This window comes from Muntiacus reevesi, chromosome 18 (genome assembly GCF_963930625.1).
Source record: "Muntiacus reevesi chromosome 18, mMunRee1.1, whole genome shotgun sequence".
NCBI lineage: Eukaryota > Metazoa > Chordata > Mammalia > Artiodactyla > Cervidae > Muntiacus > Muntiacus reevesi.
Window position 1 is genome coordinate 28,514,677 of NC_089266.1, and position 24,595 is coordinate 28,539,271.

The 24,595-nt window shown below is 41.2% G+C and overlaps 1 protein-coding gene across 4 annotated transcripts in view; it reads right to left on the reverse strand.

Moving 5' to 3' along the window:
- AKAP10 (A-kinase anchoring protein 10) overlaps positions 1–24,595 on the reverse strand; it is a 40,121-nt gene that overhangs the window by 14,491 nt on the left and 1,035 nt on the right. For 2 of the 4 annotated variants that reach the window (XM_065908742.1, XM_065908743.1), the window contains exons 2-8: positions 17,827–17,874; positions 15,927–16,109; positions 13,473–14,009; positions 5,639–5,737; positions 3,472–3,556; positions 2,605–2,728; positions 1,342–1,478 (exon numbers count right to left, since the gene is read on the reverse strand). In XM_065908742.1, coding sequence (XP_065764814.1) covers positions 1,342–1,478; positions 2,605–2,728; positions 3,472–3,556; positions 5,639–5,737; positions 13,473–14,009; positions 15,927–16,109; positions 17,827–17,874 — 1,213 coding nt within the window. Of the gene's footprint in view, positions 1–1,341; positions 1,479–2,604; positions 2,729–3,471; positions 3,557–5,638; positions 5,738–13,472; positions 14,010–15,926; positions 16,110–17,826; positions 17,875–24,595 lie in introns of those variants that run through there. The other 2 variants (XM_065908745.1, XM_065908744.1) reach the window with 2 other exon arrangements.

The window sequence follows — 24,595 nt, forward strand, 5'->3', positions numbered from 1 at the left end:
CCATTTCCTTCTCCGCCCTTTTTCTTGTTATCAGTATTTTCTTAACAAAAAGTGAGCTTCCTCCCACCTTGCAACAAATAAGTTGGCAAATATTCCTCCATGCTTTGAATTGTGGGGCAACACAGACCAAAAAAAAATTTTTTTTGGCCACACTATGTGGCTTGCAGGATCTTAGTTCTTAGACCTGGGCTTGAACCCAGGCCCCAGATTCAATCCCTGAAATTGCAGAATTCTAACCACTGGATCACCAGGGAACTCCCCCGAATTTCTAAATGTACATGCCTGCCATGTTAATGTCCATATAACACTGTTTCTTGTACAGTATTTTCCCACAAATATATTATACTAAAATAAACACTGGACAAACATTAGAACCACATCCAAGTCCTGCCGCTAACCTGCCCCGTGACTTTGAGAAATTCACCACCCGTGTGGGCCCTGGTGGTCTCATCAGCACATTGGGAAAATCAGACCAGACCCTCACCTGGCTATTCATCAGGATCACCAGATGTCTTTACAGAGAAAGATTCCTGGGCCATACCTCAAACCCGCTGAGTCAGAATCTCTTTCACAAGAGGGCAGGAAAGCTATTTTTGACAAGTTTCTAGGTGACACTTGCACTGACAGGAGCACGAGCACACCCAGCAAGCTCAGCAACCCCTGACCCGGATGCTCTCAGCTCTCTGCCAACTCTAAGGTTCCATGGATTTTTTTTTACCCTCAAGCTTTCTTCTTAGCAAGTGCTTATGATAAAACACCACACTGCTTTTCTTCACAGAAGGGAGAAAAGTTGGATGAAACGGAGCGGACACAGTTTCCAGTTCCATTCCCTGTCAGACTGCGCTGCCATCTCATATTCAGGGAAAGCTAATGAAAAACTGCTCTCCGCTGAGCAGTCAGTCTGGCTCAGTAGCCACTGAGCCCTCTGCAATGTATTCCCATTGGTTTCACCTTCTTTCATGTCCCAACCCAAGTTTTCAATCACCCAAAGCTCCAATGAGTCTGCTCATGCTTGTGCCTCCTCCAAGAACATTCTTTCCCACCTTCTCTGGCAACAGAATCCAATTCACTCTTCAGGATGCACTCAAATCTTCCTTCTGTGAAGTCCTCCGTGACCTCCACCATCATTGACCTGCATTTCCCCTACACACCCCCCTTTCCCACCAGCAACTTGTGTTCTAAGAACCCCTACTTTGCACACACCAGTAAGCAGCAGCTCCTCCAAGGCTCCCTGCAAGCTCCCTGATGGCAAAGACCCAGGTGACCCACCTTTACTACCCAAGAGCACATCAAATGCTCATTATCTGCTAAGTGCCAAAGTCCTCCACCAACTAGACTCACTTGTCGTATAAGATCATGGCATCGTTCTGTGCCTCCTGTCCGTCGTACTGCCCTTTTTTGGCAGCGAGCTGAGACTGGAAGTTGTCTGCTGCCAACCAGAACTGTAGGATATTCACTGCGTCCTCTTTCTCCATGTACTGGGAAATAAACATACAAAAGAGGAAAATCAGACTGAAAATCTGTAAACAGATTTCTCTCACCATTTCTCATCTGTATATAAGCACCAACTATTAAAATACAGGATATCAAGAGAAGAAACCCCCACAAAACCACCCACTGCCCAAAGAGATACACTTGCTCAGTTAATGCCAGTCAGCAACTTACAGTCATATGAGATGGAAAAAATATTAAAATATTGTTTGGGGGGGGGAAACCAAACCAAACCAACAAACATAAAACCCCCCAAACAAAAAAACAAACAACTCTAAGCAACAACCAGAAACCCTACCACCACACAGCTGAAAGCAAACTTCAGTGAACTGGAGTTAAAATTAAAGGTGGATTAGTGGTTCCTTGCTGCCAAGCATATAAAGAATAAACCAACTGGACCCAACCTCGAACACCTGATTGTTTCCACCATTCCATGAGGCCACAGCAACCTGAACAAATGCTCAACTAAACTCAAGGCAAAGAGAGGGGCTGAGAACTCAAATCAGCTAAGTAATTGTACTCTGGTGAGGAGGTAGGATGCAGGTGTGGGTCTAAGTGACCACTCTGTGAGACTAGGAACCCTTTACCCTGACTTCAAAGTCACTTGCTTTGCAACAATTTCATTAGCTGAAGCCTAACACACCCCACCACACTAAACTGCATGCCTCAAGGAGATGAGTTTACTCACTGCTCCTTGCAAATACTTCACTGGGTAATCCTATCACATGGCTAAAGGAGAATGATGACAGCAGGAAAAAATTCACTACGTTCTCTTCTCAAGTCTGGTCTGCAAACATTTATGCATTGAAATCAAGTATCAAATTCCGTGGTTTTAAAACAGCTCTAAATAGTTAAAAATCTGCATTCTCTTATAAGCAGTTTAATTAGGTTTTTCAAAATTATAGTTATTTTACACTGAATTTTCAAGTTCTCTTTAATGCCATTCAAGTACTCTTGCCATTAGATACAACACAGTAATCGAGGTATTTAAACCCAATTGATGTGTTTAGAAACAACTTGTCTCCTCTATGTTATTTTCCACAGGCAGGGCCCCAGCATTTACAGCTTAGAGGCTGGACTCTAACAGGGTGTGAAAGGAAATGCAGAATTTACCTCTGAGAAATAAAAGAGGGCTGACTCACAGAAGAGAATGTCAGCCAGGTAAACAGTTCCACTGGTCAGCACTTCAATCTGGTATTTACAGAAATGGTGACTTCGTAGAAACTCACTAAAGTGCCTGCATGTGGACAAAAAGGTAAAATTTGAGGGACCGACCGAGGAAAGAGCTCCGCTGGGAAGCACACACTCTTTCCACGCTGTGCCCGCCATGCCTCACAGCCTGGGTCAGCATGCCCTCCCTTCCCACGGGGTCTCCCTGACTCTTTCCCTGCAGCACCCTCTCCCCTCTCTTACTGGCTTGCAGCTCCCCTCTGGCATCTAACACATGCTACCTCCTACTGCAGTAACCAAGCAACATGCCCTATTACTCTCAGGCTGTAATCTCCTTCAGCAGGTACTATAGCTAACCGTGCACAGCACCCTTTCCATAAATGTTAAATGAAAGAATGAAAACAGAGATTTTTTTTGAGGGCATGTGGATTTAGTGCTATGGCATCCATTAAGCTGAGAGCATGTACTAACAATCAGGATATCCACCTGAAGACACGTGTTGTTTAAGCAGATAAACTATATCACACTACAGTCACAATCACCCCCAGTGACTTCAGAATTAAAAACAAACTCTTTTAACTTAAGAAATATCAACATTAAAAATACAAATCTGTTTTACTTTTACTAGGATTCACATAATTTGTATTTAAAAGAAACCATTGCCCAAGATAGTCTGAGAGGATGCCTATAAGATCCTGTAAACATTCAAAGTATTTAAGTATTTAAACCCTCAAAGATAACTTGGTTTTTTCCTGAGACTGAACCGAAATTCCCAAGAACACAGAATGTGGGAGTGTGAAACCGACGTACTCGTGCTCCATTGCACTGAAGACTATGGACTGTGCAGAGACGAAACAGTTGGGATCCACCTGCCCGTCTTCTCCACAAATCTTTGCTGTAAAAGAAATGGTAAATAACTTTTTCTCTAAATCCAAACTATATACATCTGCAAATCAAAGCAGGGAATAACTGTAAAGGCATAAAGATTAGCAGGTTTTAATGCAATTAAAAGAAAATACAGGTAAACTGCTGATCATTAGGTAGGGAAGGTCTTTCTAAGCATACATGCAAAAGCAGAAATCAAAAGATTCAATAATGAAATTAACTTCTATAAATTAAAACACTCTCAAAACAAAAGGGCAGACTGAGGGAAAAGATTTGCAGCATATATGACTGTTTAAGAATGATAGATTATTTTCATTCATGTATCAAGAGCTCTTACAAACTAACAAGAAAGTCTCAAAAGAAAAATGAACAAAGGACAGGAAAAGAAAATTCACTGAAGGACAAATATAAAATGGCCAATTTAAAAAATACGCATGCTCATTAGTAACCAAGGAAATATAATAATGAATTACGATAATGAAGCACATCACCTTTAGTCTAGTAAATTGGCACAAAATTGTTTTAACAATCCATATGCTTAATTGTTTAATGATACACACACTTGAGCATGGGCATGGGAAAACTGACCCTTGTGTTAGTGGGCATATAAACTGGTGTATTTGTTTCTGGAGGGCAATCTGACAGTTTCTAGCACAGGCTTTAAAAATAAACATAGCCCCATCCCTCAAAATATGAACATACCCTTTCTTTCAATCAGCAATTCTGTTTCTAGGATGGTAACCTAAGGAACTATAGATTTATGAAAAAGAGTTTATCTCTTTATCAAAAACTCTCTCCTTTTCTGAAATACCCCAGACAGGTTAGTTATCAATTGGTACAAACACCTAAAGGAACTGCTAGCGAACGATTTCCCACATAGGCACATTCTAATCTGTTCAGATACCTAACAGTTGTTATCATTAGACACAGGTGGTCTTGGAAAGTCTAGAAGATGGCAGCAACAAATTTTCACGTAGAAAGAGAGGAACGACATAGAAAACCCAAAATTGCACAACGACACTTGGAATGAAACTGGTTGAAAATTCCAAAATACAAGCAGATGGGGACAAGCCACCAACAGCCACAAGGCCCATGCGTTACAGGTGTCTGTGTGGGAGAGGAAAAGGGAAACACATGGGCAGCAGCTGTCGGCCTGACACAGACAGAAGGTGTGCACCGAGAGTATGGCGACCGACTGAAGCTTAGCTGAGCCTGGGGAGGGGATCTGCTGTCCCCAAACAATGAGTAAAGACCCAAAGAGCCCCATGCTGGGAAGAACCTGCTAGGAGAGGAATAACAGGCTATACTTCATAAATCAAAACAATTTTTGTAATCAAAAACTCAAAACTGAGTACTGGGACTTGATAGGAATATAATAAATATCTGTTCAATGTATAATGAACCACTTTTATCTGTGACTATAGGCATACTTGAGGTCTTTCTGATACACCATAGTAAAACCTTTCAAACATTTAAAAAATTACGAGCAACAGAAAAATTTATATACCTACACATGATGGAAAAAAGAAACAATTTTCAGAAGTGCTGTTTGTTTGTCCTTACTACTGTGAAGCACTTTGATTTTTCTAGTCTTTTTTTGGAAGGTGGTGAGGACCTAAGAGGAGACTGGTCCTAATCTGTAGCCTGAAAAGCACTGCCAAATAGCCTACCAGGTAGGGTCTGGTTTCAAAGCCTAACTCTGCCATGTCTGAGCGTTATCGAGGGCAAATGTTATAGACAGCACGTGTGCACTGGGAGCTGTTACCTTCTCTGTGCTTCTTCACTTATAAAATAATAACTGTATTTATGCTAAAAGGTTCTTTAGAAGATTAAATGAGCTTGTCCAGGGGAAGTGCTTAGAATATTGTCTGGGACACAGTAAGTTCTCAGTAAACATGTGCTACTATTTTTCAAATCAAAAACTAATAATAATGAATAAGAGGGAAACTTTTTAAGTGAGCGACAGTCAGATATAATAAAGTACACTGAAAACAGACACGGAAGGGAGATGCTGAATTTCATATTCATGAAGAATTCTCTTAATAACCAAAAAGAGCCCTTTTTTTTGGCCATAGCTTCAAGCACTGCTTACCTATGATGTCATTTCTCATTGCTTCTGTAATTGGTATCGGTTTAGCAGCATCTGGAGATATGTATTTGGTAAAAGTATTCACTGCATCTTGCTCTATACCTGCAAGGGAAGACAGAGACAATTTCAAAACCAAAAAAGCAACTTGCACCAGTAACAGAGCATATTCATCAACAGCAGGGCTTTGCTGTGCACCCAAGCACACACAAACATACACAAATAGTTTATTACAAATAAATATATCTGTAAATAAACTTAGGACAAAACAAGTCTCTATCACAAAGTTGCTTTTACACCCTTTGGTTGGTGGAGCAGAGGAGTTACGAGGAAGCCCCCTGCCCTCCCCGTAGCTAACAAGCTCACAAGAAACCGCAAGTACTTATTCTCACACACCCTCTTTCCATATCTCCTCTCCAAAGTCAGAACCTGAAGAATTTACACAGCGGGGGCTCAAGTTATTTACAAATCCATGTTGAAAATATTTTACCAAATTTCACATTCACCAATACATTCATCTGACCTTCAAGAACCCCGGAAGGTTAAAATAGAGAATCTCAAACTTTCTGTCTTGGGACTCTGCAATCTTAAAAATTACTGACCTTCCATTTATCTGAGTTTTACCTATAGATAGTAAGATATTGAAAATTAAGATGAGAAAAAATTATCCAGTTTAAATGAATAATATTAAATCTGCTAAAAGTTAACATAAACACCATTTTTTTAAAATAGAAAATAACTATTTCCCAAACTGAAAAAATTAATAAAAGGGTGCCATTTTACATTTTTGCAACTCTATTTTTCTTGATAGCAAACTTAAGATTCTCAAATCTGCTTTGGCATTCACTCTGTTGTGCTTATTTGAGTCAAATCTATATAGTGCTATCAGGATATGAGAAGAAATGTATGTATATTATATATGTGTGTGTATATAAATATATATATATACATATATAGCATGCGTGTGTATGTTGTGTTAGTTACGCAGTCACGTCCGACTCTCTATGACCCTATGGACTGTAGCCTGCCAGGCTCCTCTGCCCATGGGATTCTCCAGGCAAGAACAGTGGAGTAGGTTGCTACTTCTTTCTTCAGGGGATCATCCCAATCCAGGGTCTCCTGCATTGTAGGCAGATGCTTTATCATCCGAGCCACAAGGGAAGCCTGTGTGTATATGTGTGTGTATGTACAGTTTCTGTCCTGGTTCTTGGCACAGAGTTCCTAAATCCCTTGCAGCTTCCTGAGTTACAGTAGGGGCCAGAGGAGCATCATTTGTTAATCATAATAAAGCTCTTTCAACCACAGGAAAAGTTTATGGAAACAAAGTGACTCCTGCAGAGAGGGGGCTGGTTGTCAGAGAAGGAACCAGAACTCCAGCCCCACTCCCCAACCTCCAGGGAGGGTGGAGTGGGTTGTGGACCATCAAGCCAATCACCAACAGCTAATGATTTAATCAATCATGCCTACATGATGAGACCATAAAAACCCTAAATGAAGCAGCTCAGAGAGCTTCTGGGTTCATGAATGTTTCCATGTGCCAGAGGGGAGATTGCCCCAACCCCACAGAGACAAAAACTCCTGCACTTGAGATCCTACTGGACCTCGCCCCACGGACCTCTTCATCTGGAAGCTCATTTCTCTCCTTTATAATACCCTTTTACATCACTAAACATATATAACGTGTTTCCCTAAGTTCTTTGAGCCTTGACAGCAAATTACCAAAAGAGGAAGAGGTAGCAGGAATCTGACGTACAGGTGACAACCTGGGGCCCGTGACTGGCATCTGAAGTGGGGGACACTGCTGTGGAACTGAGCCTTTAACCTGCAGGGTCGGCACTAACTCCAGGTAGTGTGAGAGTGAACACTAGGTTACAATCCAATGAGAATGGAGAACTGCTTGATTTTGGACAGACATTGCTTTGCTGTGAACAGAGAAATGGCTTTCTTTATATCAAGATTATCTGGCCTCAGAGCTGTGAACAGGAGTATTTTAATAGCTGTCTGAAGTAACTGTGGTTACATTCTTCTTTGATCCTCCTCCTTGGGCGTACTCAGTCATGACCCCATGGACTGTGGCCCACCAGGCTCTTCTGTCCATGGGATTTTCCAGGCAAGAATACTGGGTGGGTTGCCATTTCCTCCTTCAGGGGATCTTCTGGACTCAGGGATTGAACCCGCGTCTCCTGTATTGGCAGGCAGATTCTTTACCACTGCACCACCTGGGAAGCATTCTTCTTTGGTACTATACCCAAAACTTAAAAAGTGGTAGTTTCTTAAAAGTTAATCAGAATGTAGAATCAGAAATCGTATTAATAAACTGGTTATATTCTGTTACATTAGAATCTACTGGTCTATGTACCATGTTTAAAGAAATCACATCATTAACATCACAATGATCTTTTCAGAACATTCTTTAAAGCTGTCAAAGCATGTGGCAGTGAATGGAAGTTTTCCAAATTCTAAGTTTCACTTGAAAACTTACATTTTATCACTGGGCAACAACACTGCCAGCTGTCTTCCATGAAATGACAACTCATTTTACAAGGCCAGAATTACTAATACCAAAACTGGACAAAAGCAGTATAAGAAGACTACAGACCACTTTCTGTCATAAACACAGGTGCAAAAACGCTCGACAAAATATTAGAAAATCAAGTCCAGGAGCATAAACAGACTAATACACACAAGCAAATGAGGCTTACTCTGGGAATGCAAGCTCATTCAGTATTTTTTTTTTTTTTTTGTAATCAATATAATCCCTCAGACAAAAGAAGGAAAACCACATGGTCATATTAAATGACACAGAAAAAACATTTGAGAAAATTCAACACCATTCTTGATTTAGACAATTATCAGTAAACTTTTAAACAACTCTTAGTAAACTTTTAAGAGAAAGGAGCTTCATCAACCTGATACAGGGCATTTACAAAAATGCCTCTAAAACCAGGGAGAAGACAAGAATCTCAGGCAATCTACACAAAAGCTCCTAGAAATAACGAGTAAATTGAGGCCACAGAAGGTCAACATATAAAAGTCAATCATATTTCTATATACTAGCAATAAAAAAACTATAGAAACAAAAACTTTTTAAACATACTATTTGCAATAGTACCAGAAAAGGGGGAATAACAAAACATTAGGGATCTGTATGCTGAAAACCATACAATGTGAAAGAGAGCAATCAAAGAGGTAGGTAAATGGAGCAGATTAAATCTGCAAGTTTTAAGACTCAATACAGTTACGAACATAAATTCTCTCCAAACTGACCCATAGGTTGAATGCAATTCCAATAAAAATTTCAGCAGGTGTAAAGTTAAGTAGTTTATTTGATGTTTTTCTTGAAGTAGGCTTGTATTGCTATAAACCTCCCTCTTAGCACTGCTTTTATTGAATCCCATACGTTTTGGGTTGTCGTGTTTTCATTTTCATTTGTTTCTATGCATATTTTGATTTCCTTTTTTATTTCTTCTGTGATCTGCTGGTTATTCAGAAGCGTGCTGTTTAGCCTCCATATGCTTGTGTTTTTTATAGTTTTTTCCCTGTAGTTGACATCTAATCTTACCACACTGTGAGTGAAAGAGAAACACCAATACAGTATATTAATGCATATATATGGAATTTAGAAAGATGGTAATGATGATCCTATATGCAAGGCAGCAAAAGAGACACAGATGTAAGGAACAGACTTTTGGACTATGTGGGAGAAGGCAAGGGTGGGATGCTATGAGAGAATAGCATTGAAACATGTATATCACCATATGCAAAACAGATGACCAGTGCAAGTTCGACGTATGAAGCAGGGCACTCAAAGCCAGTGTTCTGGGACAACCCAGAGGGATGGGGTAGGGAGCGGGGTGGGAGGGGGGTTCAGGACAGGGGAACACATGTGCACCCATGGCTGATTCATGTCGATGTATGGCCAAAACCACAGTATTGTAATTATCCTCCAGTTAATTTACTTAAAAAAATCTCAGCAGGGTTTCTTGTAGATATAGACAAGTTTATTCTAAAATTTATATTAAAAAAATAAGAACCTAGAACAGAAAAAACAACTTTGAAAAAGAACAAACTTGGAGGACTCAAACTATCCAATTTTAAGACTCACTACAAAGCTACACCACTTTAATTCCCCAGCAGCATGTGAGACAACCATGTTCATGATGCTATTCATATCAGCTAAGAGCTATAATAAGCTTATATCCTTTCAGGTCAACTTCTGTTCATTCAAAAAATAACCTGTGATAAGCAAAGCTTTCTGGATTTCTCGACTGCAGATAAGTAACTGTGGACTGTAGGAGCCAGTCCCAATCAAGATGGGCAAAAGCACAAGAGAGAGAGGTGATTTACCTGAGAAAGACCCCCACACCCATAAGACAGGAGGCTTACACTTTCAAGGGCAGGGCCTGAAACACACACACACACACACACACACACACACACACACACACCCGGGAGAAGGCCCTAAGAGGGCAGGGCCTGAAACACACACACACACACACACACACACACACACACACACACACACACACACACACACACACACACACACACACACACACACACACACACACACACACACACCCCGGGAGAAGGCCCTAACCCGGGAGAAGGCCCTAAGAGGGCAGGGCCTGAAACACACACACACACACACACACACACACACACACACACACACACACACACACACACACACACACACACACACACACACACACACACACACACACCCCGGGAGAAGGCCCTAACCCGGGAGAAGGCCCTAAGAGGGCAGGGCCTGAAACACACACACACACACACACACACACACACACACACACACACACACACACACACACACACACACACACCCCGGGAGAAGGCCCTAAGAGGGCAGGGCCTGAAACACACACACACACACACACACACACACACACACACACACACCCCCCCCCCCGGGAGAAGGCCCTAACCCGGGAGAAGGCCCTAAGAGGGCAGGGCCTGAAACACACACACACACACGCGCGCACACACACACACACCCCCGGGAGAAGGCCCTAACCCGGGAGAAGGCCCTGCACGCGCACACGCACGCGCACACACACACACACACACACCCAGGAGAAGGCCCTAACCCGGGAGAAGGCCCTAAGAGGGCAGGGCCTGAAACACACACACACACACGCGCGCACACACACACACACCCCCGGGAGAAGGCCCTAACCCGGGAGAAGGCCCTGCACGCGCACACGCACGCGCACACACACACACACACACACCCAGGAGAAGGCCCTAACCCGGGAGAAGGCCCTAAGAGGGCAGGGCCTGAAACACACACACACACACACCCCCTCCGGGAGAAGGCCCTAACCCGGGAGAAGGCCCTAAGAGGGCAGGGCCTGAAACACACACACACACGCACGCACACACACACACACACCCCTAAGAGGGCAGGGGGCGCGCGCACACACACACAGACCCCCCCTAAGAGGGCAGGGGGCGCACGCGCACACACACACACACACCCCCCCACCCCACCCCCCCGGGAGAAGGCCCTAAGAGGGCAGGGCCTGAAACACACACACACACACACGCACACACACACACACACCCCTAAGAGGGCAGGGGGCGCGCGCACACACACACAGACCCCCCTAAGAGGGCAGGGGGCGCGCGCACGCGCGCACACACACACACACACACACACGCGGAAGGTGCGCGTGCGCGCGCGCACACACCCCCCCCTAAGAGGCTAGGGGGCGCGCGCGTGCGCACACACACACGGAAGGCGTGCGTGCGCGCGCACACACGGCCCTAAGAGGGCAGGGGGCGCGCGCGCGCACACACACGCGCACACACACACAGCCCTAAAAGGGCAGACATGTGCGCACGCGCGCGCGCGCACACACACACACACACACACACACACACACACACACACACACACACACACACACACACACACACACACACACACACACACACACACAGCTCTAAGAGGGCGGGACACACACACACACACACACCCCCAAGACAGAAACTTAGTTTTCAGTGGTACCAGGGTAGCAATGAAGCGGGTCCTGGATGCCTGGCAAAAGCAAACGCAAAGATACTCACAAAGAACCCAATTTAATCAGAGTCCCTGAAGAATTACCAAAGATAAAATTCAAAGACATATGTATTCACAGCCAAAACCCACTAAAACCACAGCCTACCAGAAGTGTGAACCTGCAGAAACAAACCCTGAATCAGATACACAAAAGCTATAGGCACTGGGGTTATGAGATACTGAATACGTGTTTAATAAATTTAAATAAATAAAAAATGGGAGTCAAAAGTAAGACAGAGGGATAAAGGAACAAGAAACTAAAAAATGACCAGGCAAACCTGAAGAAAAATATTTCTAGAAATGAAAGAATTTACTAACTTTTAGATTAAAATAACATGTTAAAAGACTGTTTTAATAGCAGTTTAGATCCATTTTAGGAATCAACGAACTAAAAAAAAAAAGAATCAACGAACTAAAATATCTCAAGATGTCACCACCAAACTGAAAAAGCTATATACTACACAATTCTAAGTATATGACATTCCAGAAAACGCAAAACTATGGAGACAGGAAAAAGATTAGTGGTGGCCAGAGTGAAATGAGTGGGTGTACAGAGATAAACTGGTAGAGCACAGAGGTTTTTAGGGCAGTGAAAATGCTCTGCTTGGTATCACAATGGTTACAAGTGGTTATACACTTCCCCAAACTCACAGAACATGTAACACCAGGTGTGAACCTGAAAGTAAACTTTGGCTAATTGTGACGCCCTCAGGTAAGTTCACTGGTTGTAACAAGTGTTTCCCTCTGGTGGGGATGTTGATAATGGGGAAGGCGATGCATGTGCAGGGGCGAAGGGTGTATAGAAAACACCAGTACCTTCCCCTCAATTTTGCTATGAACCTTAAAAAAAAACAAAAAACTGCCTTCATAACGTCTTACTAGAAAAAAAAAATAAAAAAGCACACAAGGAAAAATCAAAAAAGGAATGTTGACTTGGACCTTTGAAAAACAAAGAGAAGATAAGAGAGAAGATGATGAGCATGGGTTGGAAGCTGTCTAATCAGAATTCCAAGAGGTGATAATTGAAAAATGAAGAGTGTGTAGCTTTCAAGCTAACAGAGAAGAAAAAAGAAAAGAGGAGCTGCAGTCCAGACGCCAGGACTTCAAGCGCAGGTCCTGCCTGGTGTATGACCTGACAGGCTCCCCGACCTTCCCAAGCCATGACTTCCTCAGATGTAAAATGGGGTGACTGCCTACCTCACAGGGCTGCTGTGACTACTCCATGAAATTCAAGTACAGCCCCTGACATAGAACCTGATTAATGCTGCCTGCTGTCAATTAACAAATAACTTTACCCGCAAAGTTCAGTAAAAGAGCAAGAAAACTAAGACTGAGGCTGCCATTAGCTTTTCTGGATAAGGATTTGATTTCAAAATCTGTGATGACCCTGGGCCCTTCTTCATTTTTGTTAATTATTTCTATTTCTTAGCTGGTTGGCTCTTCTGTCCTTTTTTCATACACAATCCTCTTCTAAAACTCCCAAATTTGGGAGAAAATTACTCTAACCCTTTTAATCCCCATTCAAGTTCCACTTTGTAAATAGATTTTTTAAAATATATATGTATTTATTTTATTTATTTGGCTCCAACAGATCTTATTGTGGAATGTGGGATCTTTAACTCCTCAACCAGGGATCAGACCCAGGCCTCCTGCATTTGGAGTCTGCAATCTTAGTCACTGGACCACCAAGGAAGCCCATAAACAGATAGTAAAAACAAACAAAAACAGGATAAAGAGACAACACCACACACTTACTTTTCATTAATTTTCCTGATAATTCCTTCAGAGGAGAAGATGGACTACTTCTACTGGCTACCATGAGCCTGGAGGACTCCTGGGTTTCCAGGCAGCCCCGATGAGTTCCTGTCCTGGCTGTCTCTAGGTGGAGAGAATGGGCACTGTCACTCTCCTGGGAAAGCAAGTGGTTCTGGCTGTTGCTAGTTCTATTATTCAAGTCAATTCCTTCCAGATGGGCTGAGCCAGAATCCTCCAACCTCCTGTTAAGAGACTCGGTTACAAAAGCTGCTGTGGTTTCGGGCTTTTTAGATGGAGAGACAGGTTCAGCCAATGAGCTCTGCTTCACTGTGTTCAGACTGTGTGCTCTTATTCGGGACCAAGTTGTGGAGTGAAAACTTTCAGCTTCCAACCAAAACTTAACCAAATGCTCCATTCTCCGAAGTTCCATGAATTGAATGAAGTAAGGGAGGACCATGGTGTCATGCAAGACTTGCTCAAGGGTTTTTGAAAGACTTGATTTGGCCTCCTGAGTCTGGTAGTCCAGACAAGATCTGCCTAAAAGAAGAAAAGAGTTAGCAGTTCAATAACAAATAACCACCGCTGCTGCTGCTAAGTCGCTTCAGTTGTGTCTGACTCTGTGCGACCCCATAGATGGCAGCCCACCAGGCTCCGCCGTCCCTGGGATTCTCCAGGTGAGAGTACTGGAGAGGGGTGCCACTGCCTTCTCCACTAAACAACTAAACAGCCACTAAAGCTTATTTAAATTATTAGAAGGATCTTTGTTAACTTAATTAATCCTCGCATCTCTTTTCATGGCAATTCAAATCATGTAAATTCTTAAGGGAAAAAAATCTTATGATACCAGTTCCAAAGGAAAAAAAGACCAATAAAAATATTTTAAAAGTTCAACCTCATTAAAAGTCTCAAAAAAGCAAATTAATACATACCACTTTTTGCCCATCAAACTGAAAGATGGGTTTAAAAAAAATAACAAGAACTAACAAGGGCACAGCAAAACAGATGATGAAAAATGTAAAATAACAAAACCTTTTTGGAGAAACAGACAGCAAAGCCTTAGTCATCAGGATAATTTTTTTTTTTTCAATCAGGGCAATTTTCAATCCAGTAACTCTATTTCTAGGACCTTATCCTGAGGAAAAATTGTGGATATAACTATAAAGATGTTATGAACTCTTAGTCTCATTTATAACAGAATAGTTAGATTTGGGATTTTATCTTGAAAAGTAAAACCAAACAATACAACCAAAAGTTTATTTCACATTTAACTAAATTTAGGTTATGACTATAAACATAAGCTAATTATTAGAAGACAGAAAAAACTAAGAAAATACTTTCACAGCACGACACAGAGAGACTCATTTTTATAAAATTAACCGAGGGCCTCATCGGCTTTTCAAAAGGGCTTTTCTTCACCCTTGGTTGTTTCTTCTGAAGCACTTCATGTACCACCCCTGCTGACTGTCCTAACTTTAGTGTTAACTAGTCCATTGCGTCAACACCTCTTTAATGAACTTCAGGAAATCTCGAGCCTCTGTAAGACTGAACTTTAAGTACCCTTTACCCAGTCTTGGAGAAGGAAATGGCAACCCACTCCAGTATTCTTGCCTAGAGAATTCCATGGACAGAGAAGCCTGGGGGGCTGCAGTCCGTGGGGTCGCAAAGAGTTGGACATGACTGAGCGACTAACATGCACATACCCAGTCTCCCCTACGGTATCAAGATCACACTAAGACACTGACACAATCCATCCATCTTATCCAGACTTCCCCAGTTTCACCAGTACTCACTGTATGTGCATTTCGTTTTCTGTGTTTCTATCATGTAGAAACACAAGTAGACTTGTATAAACATCAAGACAGAGAACAGCTCCAGTGACACAAGGATCTCTTGTGAGGCCTTTTATAACCAGCCGCCATCCCTAACCATTGGCCAACGCTCATCGATCTATTCTTCATGTCTATCATTTTGTCATTTCAAGAATGGAATAACACTTGTCTCTCAAAATAATTCCTTTGAGATTCATCCAAGCTGCTATGTGTAAACAGGAGTGGCTATTTCTCTGCATCTACATTAACATTCCAATTATCAAGCTTTAAATGCTTGCTAATGTGCTGGGAGAACATAAACTCGTTATTTTAATTCGAATTGCACTGAGTATTAGTGCAGTGAGGCCTCCTTTTCACACACACAGTGGCCAAATGTATTTCTTCTTCTGGAAATGGCCCATTATTCTACTGGGCATACTTTTTTTTTTTTTCCTATTGGGCATACTTTTTATATTTACAGAAGAACAACATGGAGCCATCCATTACACTAGCTGTTAGTCCAGTTTAAACATTTTTTTTTCAAAGGCCCAGCCAATAATACGGGTCAGTATCCTCTGGCAGGAACTTCACACTTTATACTCAAATCCTTCCTCCTAGAAGTTAACAAAAACTGAGAGTCACTCACCCAGGTCCCCAAAGTGAGCAGCCTCCATGTGGCTGGGCTGTTTCTTAAGTGTTGCAGTCCTGCTACTTGAAAAGGAGTCCATGTTGGCAGAAATGGCATTGATTGCAACGTGACTTGGTCCCGCAGCCTCCAGCAAGGCATGATTTTTAGTGCTTTTTTGTGGGGAATGTACGGATATTGAAGCTATAATTTTTCAAAAAATTGTTAAAAATTAAATACAATTTGATAGTCTAAAACTGTCTCCTAAAAGGGCTTTAAGGAACTTTAAAAATTAGATTTTGTAACACCTCTCTTGAGTAAGCACACACACTCAACAAAAAATTCTTATGGAAAAGGTAAATTAACCAAGCAGCAGAAAATTGGAAAGAGACTCCCTATTACTTATATATTAACTCTCAAAATACTGTGCCAAAAGCAGAACTTAGAAGAGAGACCTTTGAGAAAGTTCTCTCTGAGAACCTCTAGTAAAGAAAGTACCAAAGGCAGCAAACATCCCGAAATACGGACCTTCTGCAATTTCCTAATCCTAGCTAGCTGGCAAGTGAGAAATTAAATTCCAAAATAAAATTTTAGGTTATCAAAAGAATTAGAACAATACTCTTCGGTATTATTTTATTTTTTAACGAACACAATTCTGTTTATTTTACTTTTTAACTGAGTAACAAAATTTCACCATCTAATTAAAAACTGATCAAAGTTCAAGTTGCTTAAAGATAAAGCACACTTAAAAATTCACAAAATTTATTTTCTTTCATAGCCTAAAGAAAAAATAATATCCTGTTGACTTCAGGATAGAGAGGAACTCATCAAATTCACATGGTCAAAGTAACCCTATGAATTCATTGCTATAGTTGAATTAAAATTCCACTCATCCCACTTGTTCCACACAAATATCAAAAGACTGTCATGAAAGGTCTTTAAGAGGTTTTGGTTTAGTGCACTGAACCAACACGGAATCCACCTGACTTTAAATGATCAGAAACAAGCAGAGAATAAGGCTGTGAGGTACCCTCCTTATTCTCTAATCTTACAAACCTCTTAAGTTATAATCAGTGTCCCTCTCACAAATTGAGCAAGTGGAGTTAATACTCAATGCTAACCACACAACATGCAAACATTTAAAAGAAAAATCTAAAGAAGTAGCAATCTACAGTATTTGTGTAAATAAATTACATCTATGAAAATTATATGCCATGGACATGGAAGTAATTTTCATTACAATTTTCCCATTCCAAAATTTTTTTTTAAAACATTTATTTTTATTTATTTGGCTGCATAGAATCTTAGTTGTGGCATGTGGGATCTAGTTCCCTGACCAGGGATCGAACCCAGCCCCCCTGTATCAGGAGTGCAGAGCCTTAGCCACTGGACCACCAGGGAGTTCCCCCATTCCAAAATTTTTGTACACTGACATAATGAAATCAGTCACAACTACAGCAGAAATTACAGTCTAAAAAAAGAAGGCTCTTACCTACAAATAAGGACAATATATTGATTCCAATAAAGAACTCTGAATAAATTTTAAGTTAGGGCCATTCATTCAAAGTAATAAAGAAGTGAAAACAGTGAGCATCCAGATCCCAGATAAACTTCAGAAAACCAGGCTTTATAAGTCAGTGGTCAGACTGCTCAGTAAAGAGTATTTTCTGCTTTTAGTTTTTTAAAATAAAGTCAATCAATTGCTTTTAGGGAATCACTGAAATGTGTGATTAGCAAGGAGGACACTGGTTCCCTGGAATCACCAGGACAGCCAATGAATGCTCAGTAAAAGCCTAGCATGTTGGGTGTTAAAAGATACATCAATAAGTCACAACCATGAGTAATTATAAAAGGCAGAGATGATAAACAAGGGAGAACGCAACAGGATTAAAGAGCTCATAACTGCGAAGCGCTGACTCACCCTTGACTGACTTGACATCTGGGGTCTTCTCCTGCTCTTTGCTTTTCACTGCAAGAGAGGAGGGCAGCATGATCAACTTCTTCAGCCAAATGCCACCTCCACACACTGTAAAACTCAGGCCAGCTCTATTCCAATAGGTGAGCGTGTTCAAAGTTTTACACAAAAGGGCAAGCCACCGTGGAGCAGGGCAGGGCAGCTGTCAGGGGAAGTTTCTCAGAGAAGTGCCCTCTGAATGGCACTTGGTCAAGAAGGCTGAGTGCTTAAAGTGAGATGAGGTCAGGACACCGAGGTTCAAATTTGGGCTCTCCCATGTGATCCTGAACCAGTTACTTTAATTCTCAGGGTCTCAATTTCCTTGATTTACAAAACCTGGTCATTCTTATGAGCTAGTAAAGAGTCATTTCAACAGGCAGGATTTCAACCTTGGTCTGTGGAACCAGAGAAATCACTCTTCTACCCTTGGTTAAAAGCCTGCAGAATGACCGTGTGATTAAGATAACGTGTGTAAATGAGTATCTCAGAGGCACCTCCCACCCCATACACCAGAACTCAACATGTACTTTTCCAGCATCGTGTCTCAGTACCCAGCCCCGTGCTGGGATGACTGGTGTTTGCAGCCGCCTCAGCTGCATCTGGCAACTGACTTCATCTCCCTCTTGAAACACGAATTTGGCATGGCTTCCGTGAAACCCCACTCCTCGTTTTCCAGGGGCTCCTTCTCAGCTTATCCCTGGCTGACTTCTCCTCTGCCAGCTGGGAGTTTCTCAGGGACAAGATTGGTCACCCTTCTCTCCACTCCATGTACATATGTACTTCCTTGCTGATCTCAGCTATTCTTCAGGCTTTCAATACCACAGACATGCCGTAACTCCCAAAGTACTCGCTCTAGTCTGGGTACTTTTTGATCTCAAATTCATAGTTTACTAACTTTCTGCCATCTTTCATAATCCCACTGCCTAAATGGGATGTACCATCTTTCTCCAAACCTGCTCCTAAGTCAATCTTTTTCTCCTCTCATAAATGTGTCACTGCCCACTAGCTTCTCAGGCCAAAACTCCGGGAGTCATTTTCCACTGTCTCTCAATCACCGCCAAACCACTTCTAAGAACAACGGGTTCCACCACCAAGTACCTTAGAGGTATATTTTATTGTATGCAAACTTTAAATCTTAATGTAGTCAAACTATGTTGATTAAATTTTCCTATGTCTTATTTCTTACCCCTATATTTTCTTCTAAATGATTTCAAACTTTGCTTTTTCAAATTCTGGGCTCCAACTCATCTGGCATTTATTTCTGTATTATCAGGGATAGCAAACTACAGCCCAAGGGCCAAGTCCAGCCCACCACCAGTTTTTCATAGTGTTTCTGTATAGTCTATGGCTACAAGGATAGAGGAGAGTGAGGTGGACCAAATAGCCTTCAAAGCCTAAAATATTTACTATCTGTTTTTTTACAGAAAAAGTTTGCTGACCCCGATGTACATAATGACGAAGTCTTAATTTTTCCTTTCTTTTTTTTGGGCCAGTGGGATAATGAACACAACTTACTGATTAGTCCAATCTTTCCCAAATGAATAGGAACTCTTTATATACTACATTCCCATACATACGTGGGTCTCTGTTTCTGGGCCTACTACTGTAATTACTAACTATGTAATAGGCTCTGGCAGAGCCAAGCCCTCTATCATATTCTTTTTTCAAAACTATCTTTCATATTAACTGTAGGACCAACTTGTCCTGATCCTAAAACCCTCATGGTAATTTCTTTTTAAACATTAAGCATTGACTTGATCAATTTGGGATAGAGTTCACATTTTTCTGGTATTGAGTCTTTCTATTCATGAACATAGTATACCTCTATTTATTTGGGTCTCCTTTTAGGTCCACTTATATTTTGTAAACTCCATAGAGATTTCAGTTTTTTATTTTTAATGGCTACAGGGATACAACTGAGTTTCAACTACTTATTCTAATGGTATATGTGTAAATTTTCTTAAACTTTCTCTGTACACAATCATATTATCTGTGAATAATGACTCTTGTTCCCTTTCCCTCACAAAACTTTTCTATTCTTTTTCATGTGTGCTATAGTGAAGACTATGTTAGTTTTCTTTTTGTTTGTATAACCCTGATCTATATTCTCATCCTTTTAACTCTCCTATGCTCTTTTTAACGTTTAAATAGCATAGATTAGGAAACCAATCTGAAGATAACCATTTCTTTATTGGCTGGGTCACCCATTTCTGTTTATTGTGATTACTGTTCTTTATTTCCAAAGCAGAATGTTCTTAAAACTCAATTACAACTTACACACCTATTGACTTCTCCTAGTAATTCTGTTGATTTTACTTTATATATTTTGAGACTGATTTTAGGTGCAAACCAGTTCAGAATTTTATCTTCCTAGTACTCTACTCATTTTACCATACTTTATAGACTTTTTTTTTCAACCCTACTAGTATTTTATGCTTTAAAGTATTTCAGCTACTTCACAAGCTTTCTTCTCTTTGCATCCATTTATTTTCAATTTCTCTCTGTGTTTATGTTTTTGTTGTGTTTCTGGTAAATAGCTGGATTTTCGATTATTATCCAACCCAAGTCATTACTTTTTGTCCACCTTTCGATGGACTTTTACTAGATTTTTATTTACATTTACTGTCGTTTATTTCTACCACCTTATTTCGCACTACTGACTCTTCCTGTATTTTTAAAAATTATTATGAAACATTTAAAACAGAAGCAAGACACTTAGGTTTAGCAAAACTTAACATTACACCATATTTGCTTTGGAGAAATTTTTAAAGGAAATAAAACATCGCAGGTACAACTAAAGTCCCTCTGTGACCTCATTCCCCTTCTCCATAGAGAAACAATTTCAGAAAGTGAATGCTTAAGGTTTCCATCCACACTTTTACTATTTAACACACTTATGTATTCATAAGCAATATATAGCATTGTTTGAAGGTTTTAAACAAGTGCTATTTCCAGCAGCAGTATATCCTAATTAAATCTTGATACACTCAGGCTTTAATCTCAACTCCTAAGTCTTTTCAAGAACTTCACTCCTGCAAGTAACATTTCTTTTCTGTATCATTTTCTCTCTCTCTACTGAGTTCTTTCTATCAGCAGACAAACAAGCTTAGCATCTTTTATTTTAAAAATAACAACAAAAAAACACCCCTTACCCTAAAGGCTCCTTGCAGTTATTGGCCTTGTTTTTCCCTCTTAACTGCAAATTTTCTTGGTTATTCTTTTTACTTTCCCCACTTCACATTCTCCCTTCAACCTGTTCCACTGATATTACATTTATAAGTCATCAATTACTTCCATGTTATCAAAGTGAATAGCTATGTCTATTTACCTCAACCTTGTAAGTGACATTGAATACAATACTTCCTACTTTTTGAAGTACTATCTTCTCTTAGCTTTCAAGACACTCCACTCCTGTATCACTTGGCATTTTCTTTTGCCAATGGCTCATGTTCCTCAACTTAACTTCTAAAAGCTCAATTAACTCTAGCACTCCCTCCTTGTCTACAGTACGGCAGGTTATGTTACCTCACCACTGAACTCATTCTCCCCTTCTTAGCAAGAGGGTCGTAGCCTGGCACACAGCTGGCTAGCTTCTCTCCATTTCCCAAAGCCCTTAAGTTAGCTGGGACCACATGACTAGGTTCTCAGCAATTAAATGTAAACAGGAGCAGTATGTGCCATTTCTGGCCAAAGCTTCTCTCTTCCCTTACCGTGGGTCAGAAAGCTGACAGAAGGGGCTATGACTTGGCTTTATAACATGCAATATACCTTGAGAAAGAGGAATAAGACAACAGTAGGAAAATGATCCCTGAATGATCATGAAGGAAAGCCACCTGATGACCAGGGACCTGGACTGTTACACAAGAGAGAAATAAAGGCCTATCTTGTTTGAGCTATTGTACTCTGTGTCTCTCTGTCATGGAAGCTTAGCCTTTCAACGTTAACTAATTCATATATTGTATGCCTTCCCTAGATGATGTCACCCAGTCCTATGTCTTTAATCATTATTTATGCAAAATACTTTTAAATTCAGATAGAGAACTCAAGTTCTGAGCTCTTTCCTGAACTACAGACTAGTACATCCAACTGCCTCCTTGGCAGATCCACATGGACTCACATCCACCAAAGGAGAACTGTGGAGTCTTCCTACCCCAAACTCTCAGTTTTCCACAGCTTTCCCAGTTTTCCTTCACTCCAGTCACTTACTCAAGCCATGCTTTCTCTAACTCCAAGACAATCCCATTGCCCTCTACTCCCAGTAAACTGCAGCCTTCTCTCCGTCCTTGAACAAAGCCAGCTCATTCCTACCTCAGGACATTTGTACTACCAGTTCCCTCCAGCAAGAATACAGTTCCTTTCACCTTTTCAAGGTTGGCTCTTTCCTCATTGAGACCTGTTTAAATACCATCTTCCTAGACAAGCCTTTCCTCTCTATCCAAATACAAACTGCCATCTGCTAAGCTGCTCCTATATCATTGTTAAATTCCCTGCACAGCACTTAATACCTTCTGGAATTTTTCTTATTTTCATTCACTTACTCAACAGATATTTACTAAATTCCTAACTATATCCCAAGCACTGATCAGGACTCGAAGATACGGCCATGAACAAACATAAGCTTCCTTCCTAACAAAACACATGAGTCAGCAGATGGTGATAAACACTGCAAGAAAAAAATAAAAAAGCAGGGCCACAGTAAGGAGTGCCGGGGCTGGGGGCTGCAATCTTCAGCAGGCTGGTCAGAGAACCCTTCACTAAGATGTCAGTTAATCAAAACCCTGGAGGAGAAGGGGGAAGAAAATAGGCTTGCATCTGTAAGAAGAGGTTTCCAGTCAGAGGGAACAAGTGCAAAGGCCCTGAGGTGGGAATCTATTTGACAACAAGGTGGCCAACAAACAAGGAAGAGTGCTGGAGAAAGGGAACAGATGAAAACAGAGGAGAAACAGGACATAGATTGTGTAGGGCCATATACAGGAAACCACTGAGGGCATCTGAACAGAGATGTGGTATAATGCAGTTTGAAAACACACCAGGGGAATCAAAAATGGAGGAAGGGAAACCAAATTGAAGCCTAATGCAAAACAACACTGTTTCCTTGATCTTCATAAAACCGGCTTCATCTTGACACTTAAGCTGAGATCTGAATGACATCCCCTCAGAGGACTTCATTAACCACCCAAACTAAATAGAGATGCCAGGGTGTTCATGGTCAGGAATGGTGAAAAGTGACTGGATTTGAGCTATATTCTGGCGTGAACCTAACAGATTTGTTGATGGATCAGACATAGAGTAGGAGAGAAAGAGGTTGAAGAAAGTACTAAAGTTTTGGCCTGAGCAATTAAAAGACCAGAAATGCAATTTATCAAGATACTCAAAAACAGATGAAGGAAGGCTAAATCTAAAGTGAAACTTTAGATGCAGTAAGTTGTTTATTAGTTGACCTCTTAGACATCTATTGTTGTTGTTGTTGTTTAGTCGCTTGGTCATGTCTGACTCTTTGCAACCCCAAGGACTGTAGCCCACCAGGCTCCCCTGTCCATGAGATTCCCCAGGCAAGAATACTGGCGTAGGTTGCCATTTCCTCCTCCAGGGGATCTTCCTGACCCAGGGATTGAAGCCGTATCTCCTGCACTGCAGGTGAATTCTTTACTGCTGAGCCACCTGGGAAGCCCAGACATCTATGCGTAGAGGTAAAAAGTGGACCAACAGTTGGATATGGAGTCTAGATTCAGGGAAGAGAATCCAAGCTGGAGACGTAAATCTGGGAGTCATCAGCAGATATGTGGTATTTAAAAATGGTATTTAGAAACTGGATGGGAGCTCTAAATAGGACCATCTCCAGTTTCTATTCTTGCTACATTCAGTCTCCAAAAAACATCTAGAATGATCTTTTCAAAGCAAAATGAGATCAAATCACTCCTCTTTAAAATTTTAAAATATTGTCTCTGCACTTGGAATAACACCTTGCCGTGACCTACAAAGCTCTGAATCATCTGATCCTTGTGTACCTCTCAGAACCGCAGTCACAGTGGGCTTCTTTTCTCTCTTGAAGGACACCAAACTCTTACCACCCAGCCTTTGAACACTATTCCCTGTGCCTGGAATGCTCTTCCCTGGCCTCTATACATTACCTCTTGCTTTTCTTCAGCCCTAAGTTTCAAGGTCGTCTGCTGAGGCCTTTGACTAACATCAAATCAAAATATGTCTCTTCTCTCAAGCTCTCTCTTTCATAACTCTTTACTCAATTTGTAAACAGAGAGAGAGAGAGGTTTATTGTCTACCCCAGCAGACAACAAGCTCCTTGGAAATACAGATTTTGTCTTGTGCAGTGCTCAATACTGAGGGCCTAAAACAGTGCCTGGCAAAGAGCAGACATTCAGAAGTATTTGCTGAAGAGACAACAGGCTATGAGCAAAGCAATTTGCCTCATTATACCATTATACACAGAACACTCCTTACCCTAAAAAAAAAACCACCAACCATTTCAACACTGTCAAACAAATTAGAGAGCTATCAACCATACCAAAGTACCTTACCAACACAGCTTCCTTGTACCATTTTACCATTTTCATTCATTCAGAGAGGTTTTCATTCATTCATCATGGTTTCATTCACTGATCACATGGCATCAGTTACTAAAACTCCCTGTGTACTTAAAAGGAATTCTTTATAGAGTTGAATGGGGTCTTTAGGAATCATCGAATTCTCAGCTGAGAGGAAAGTGGGTCAACATTTT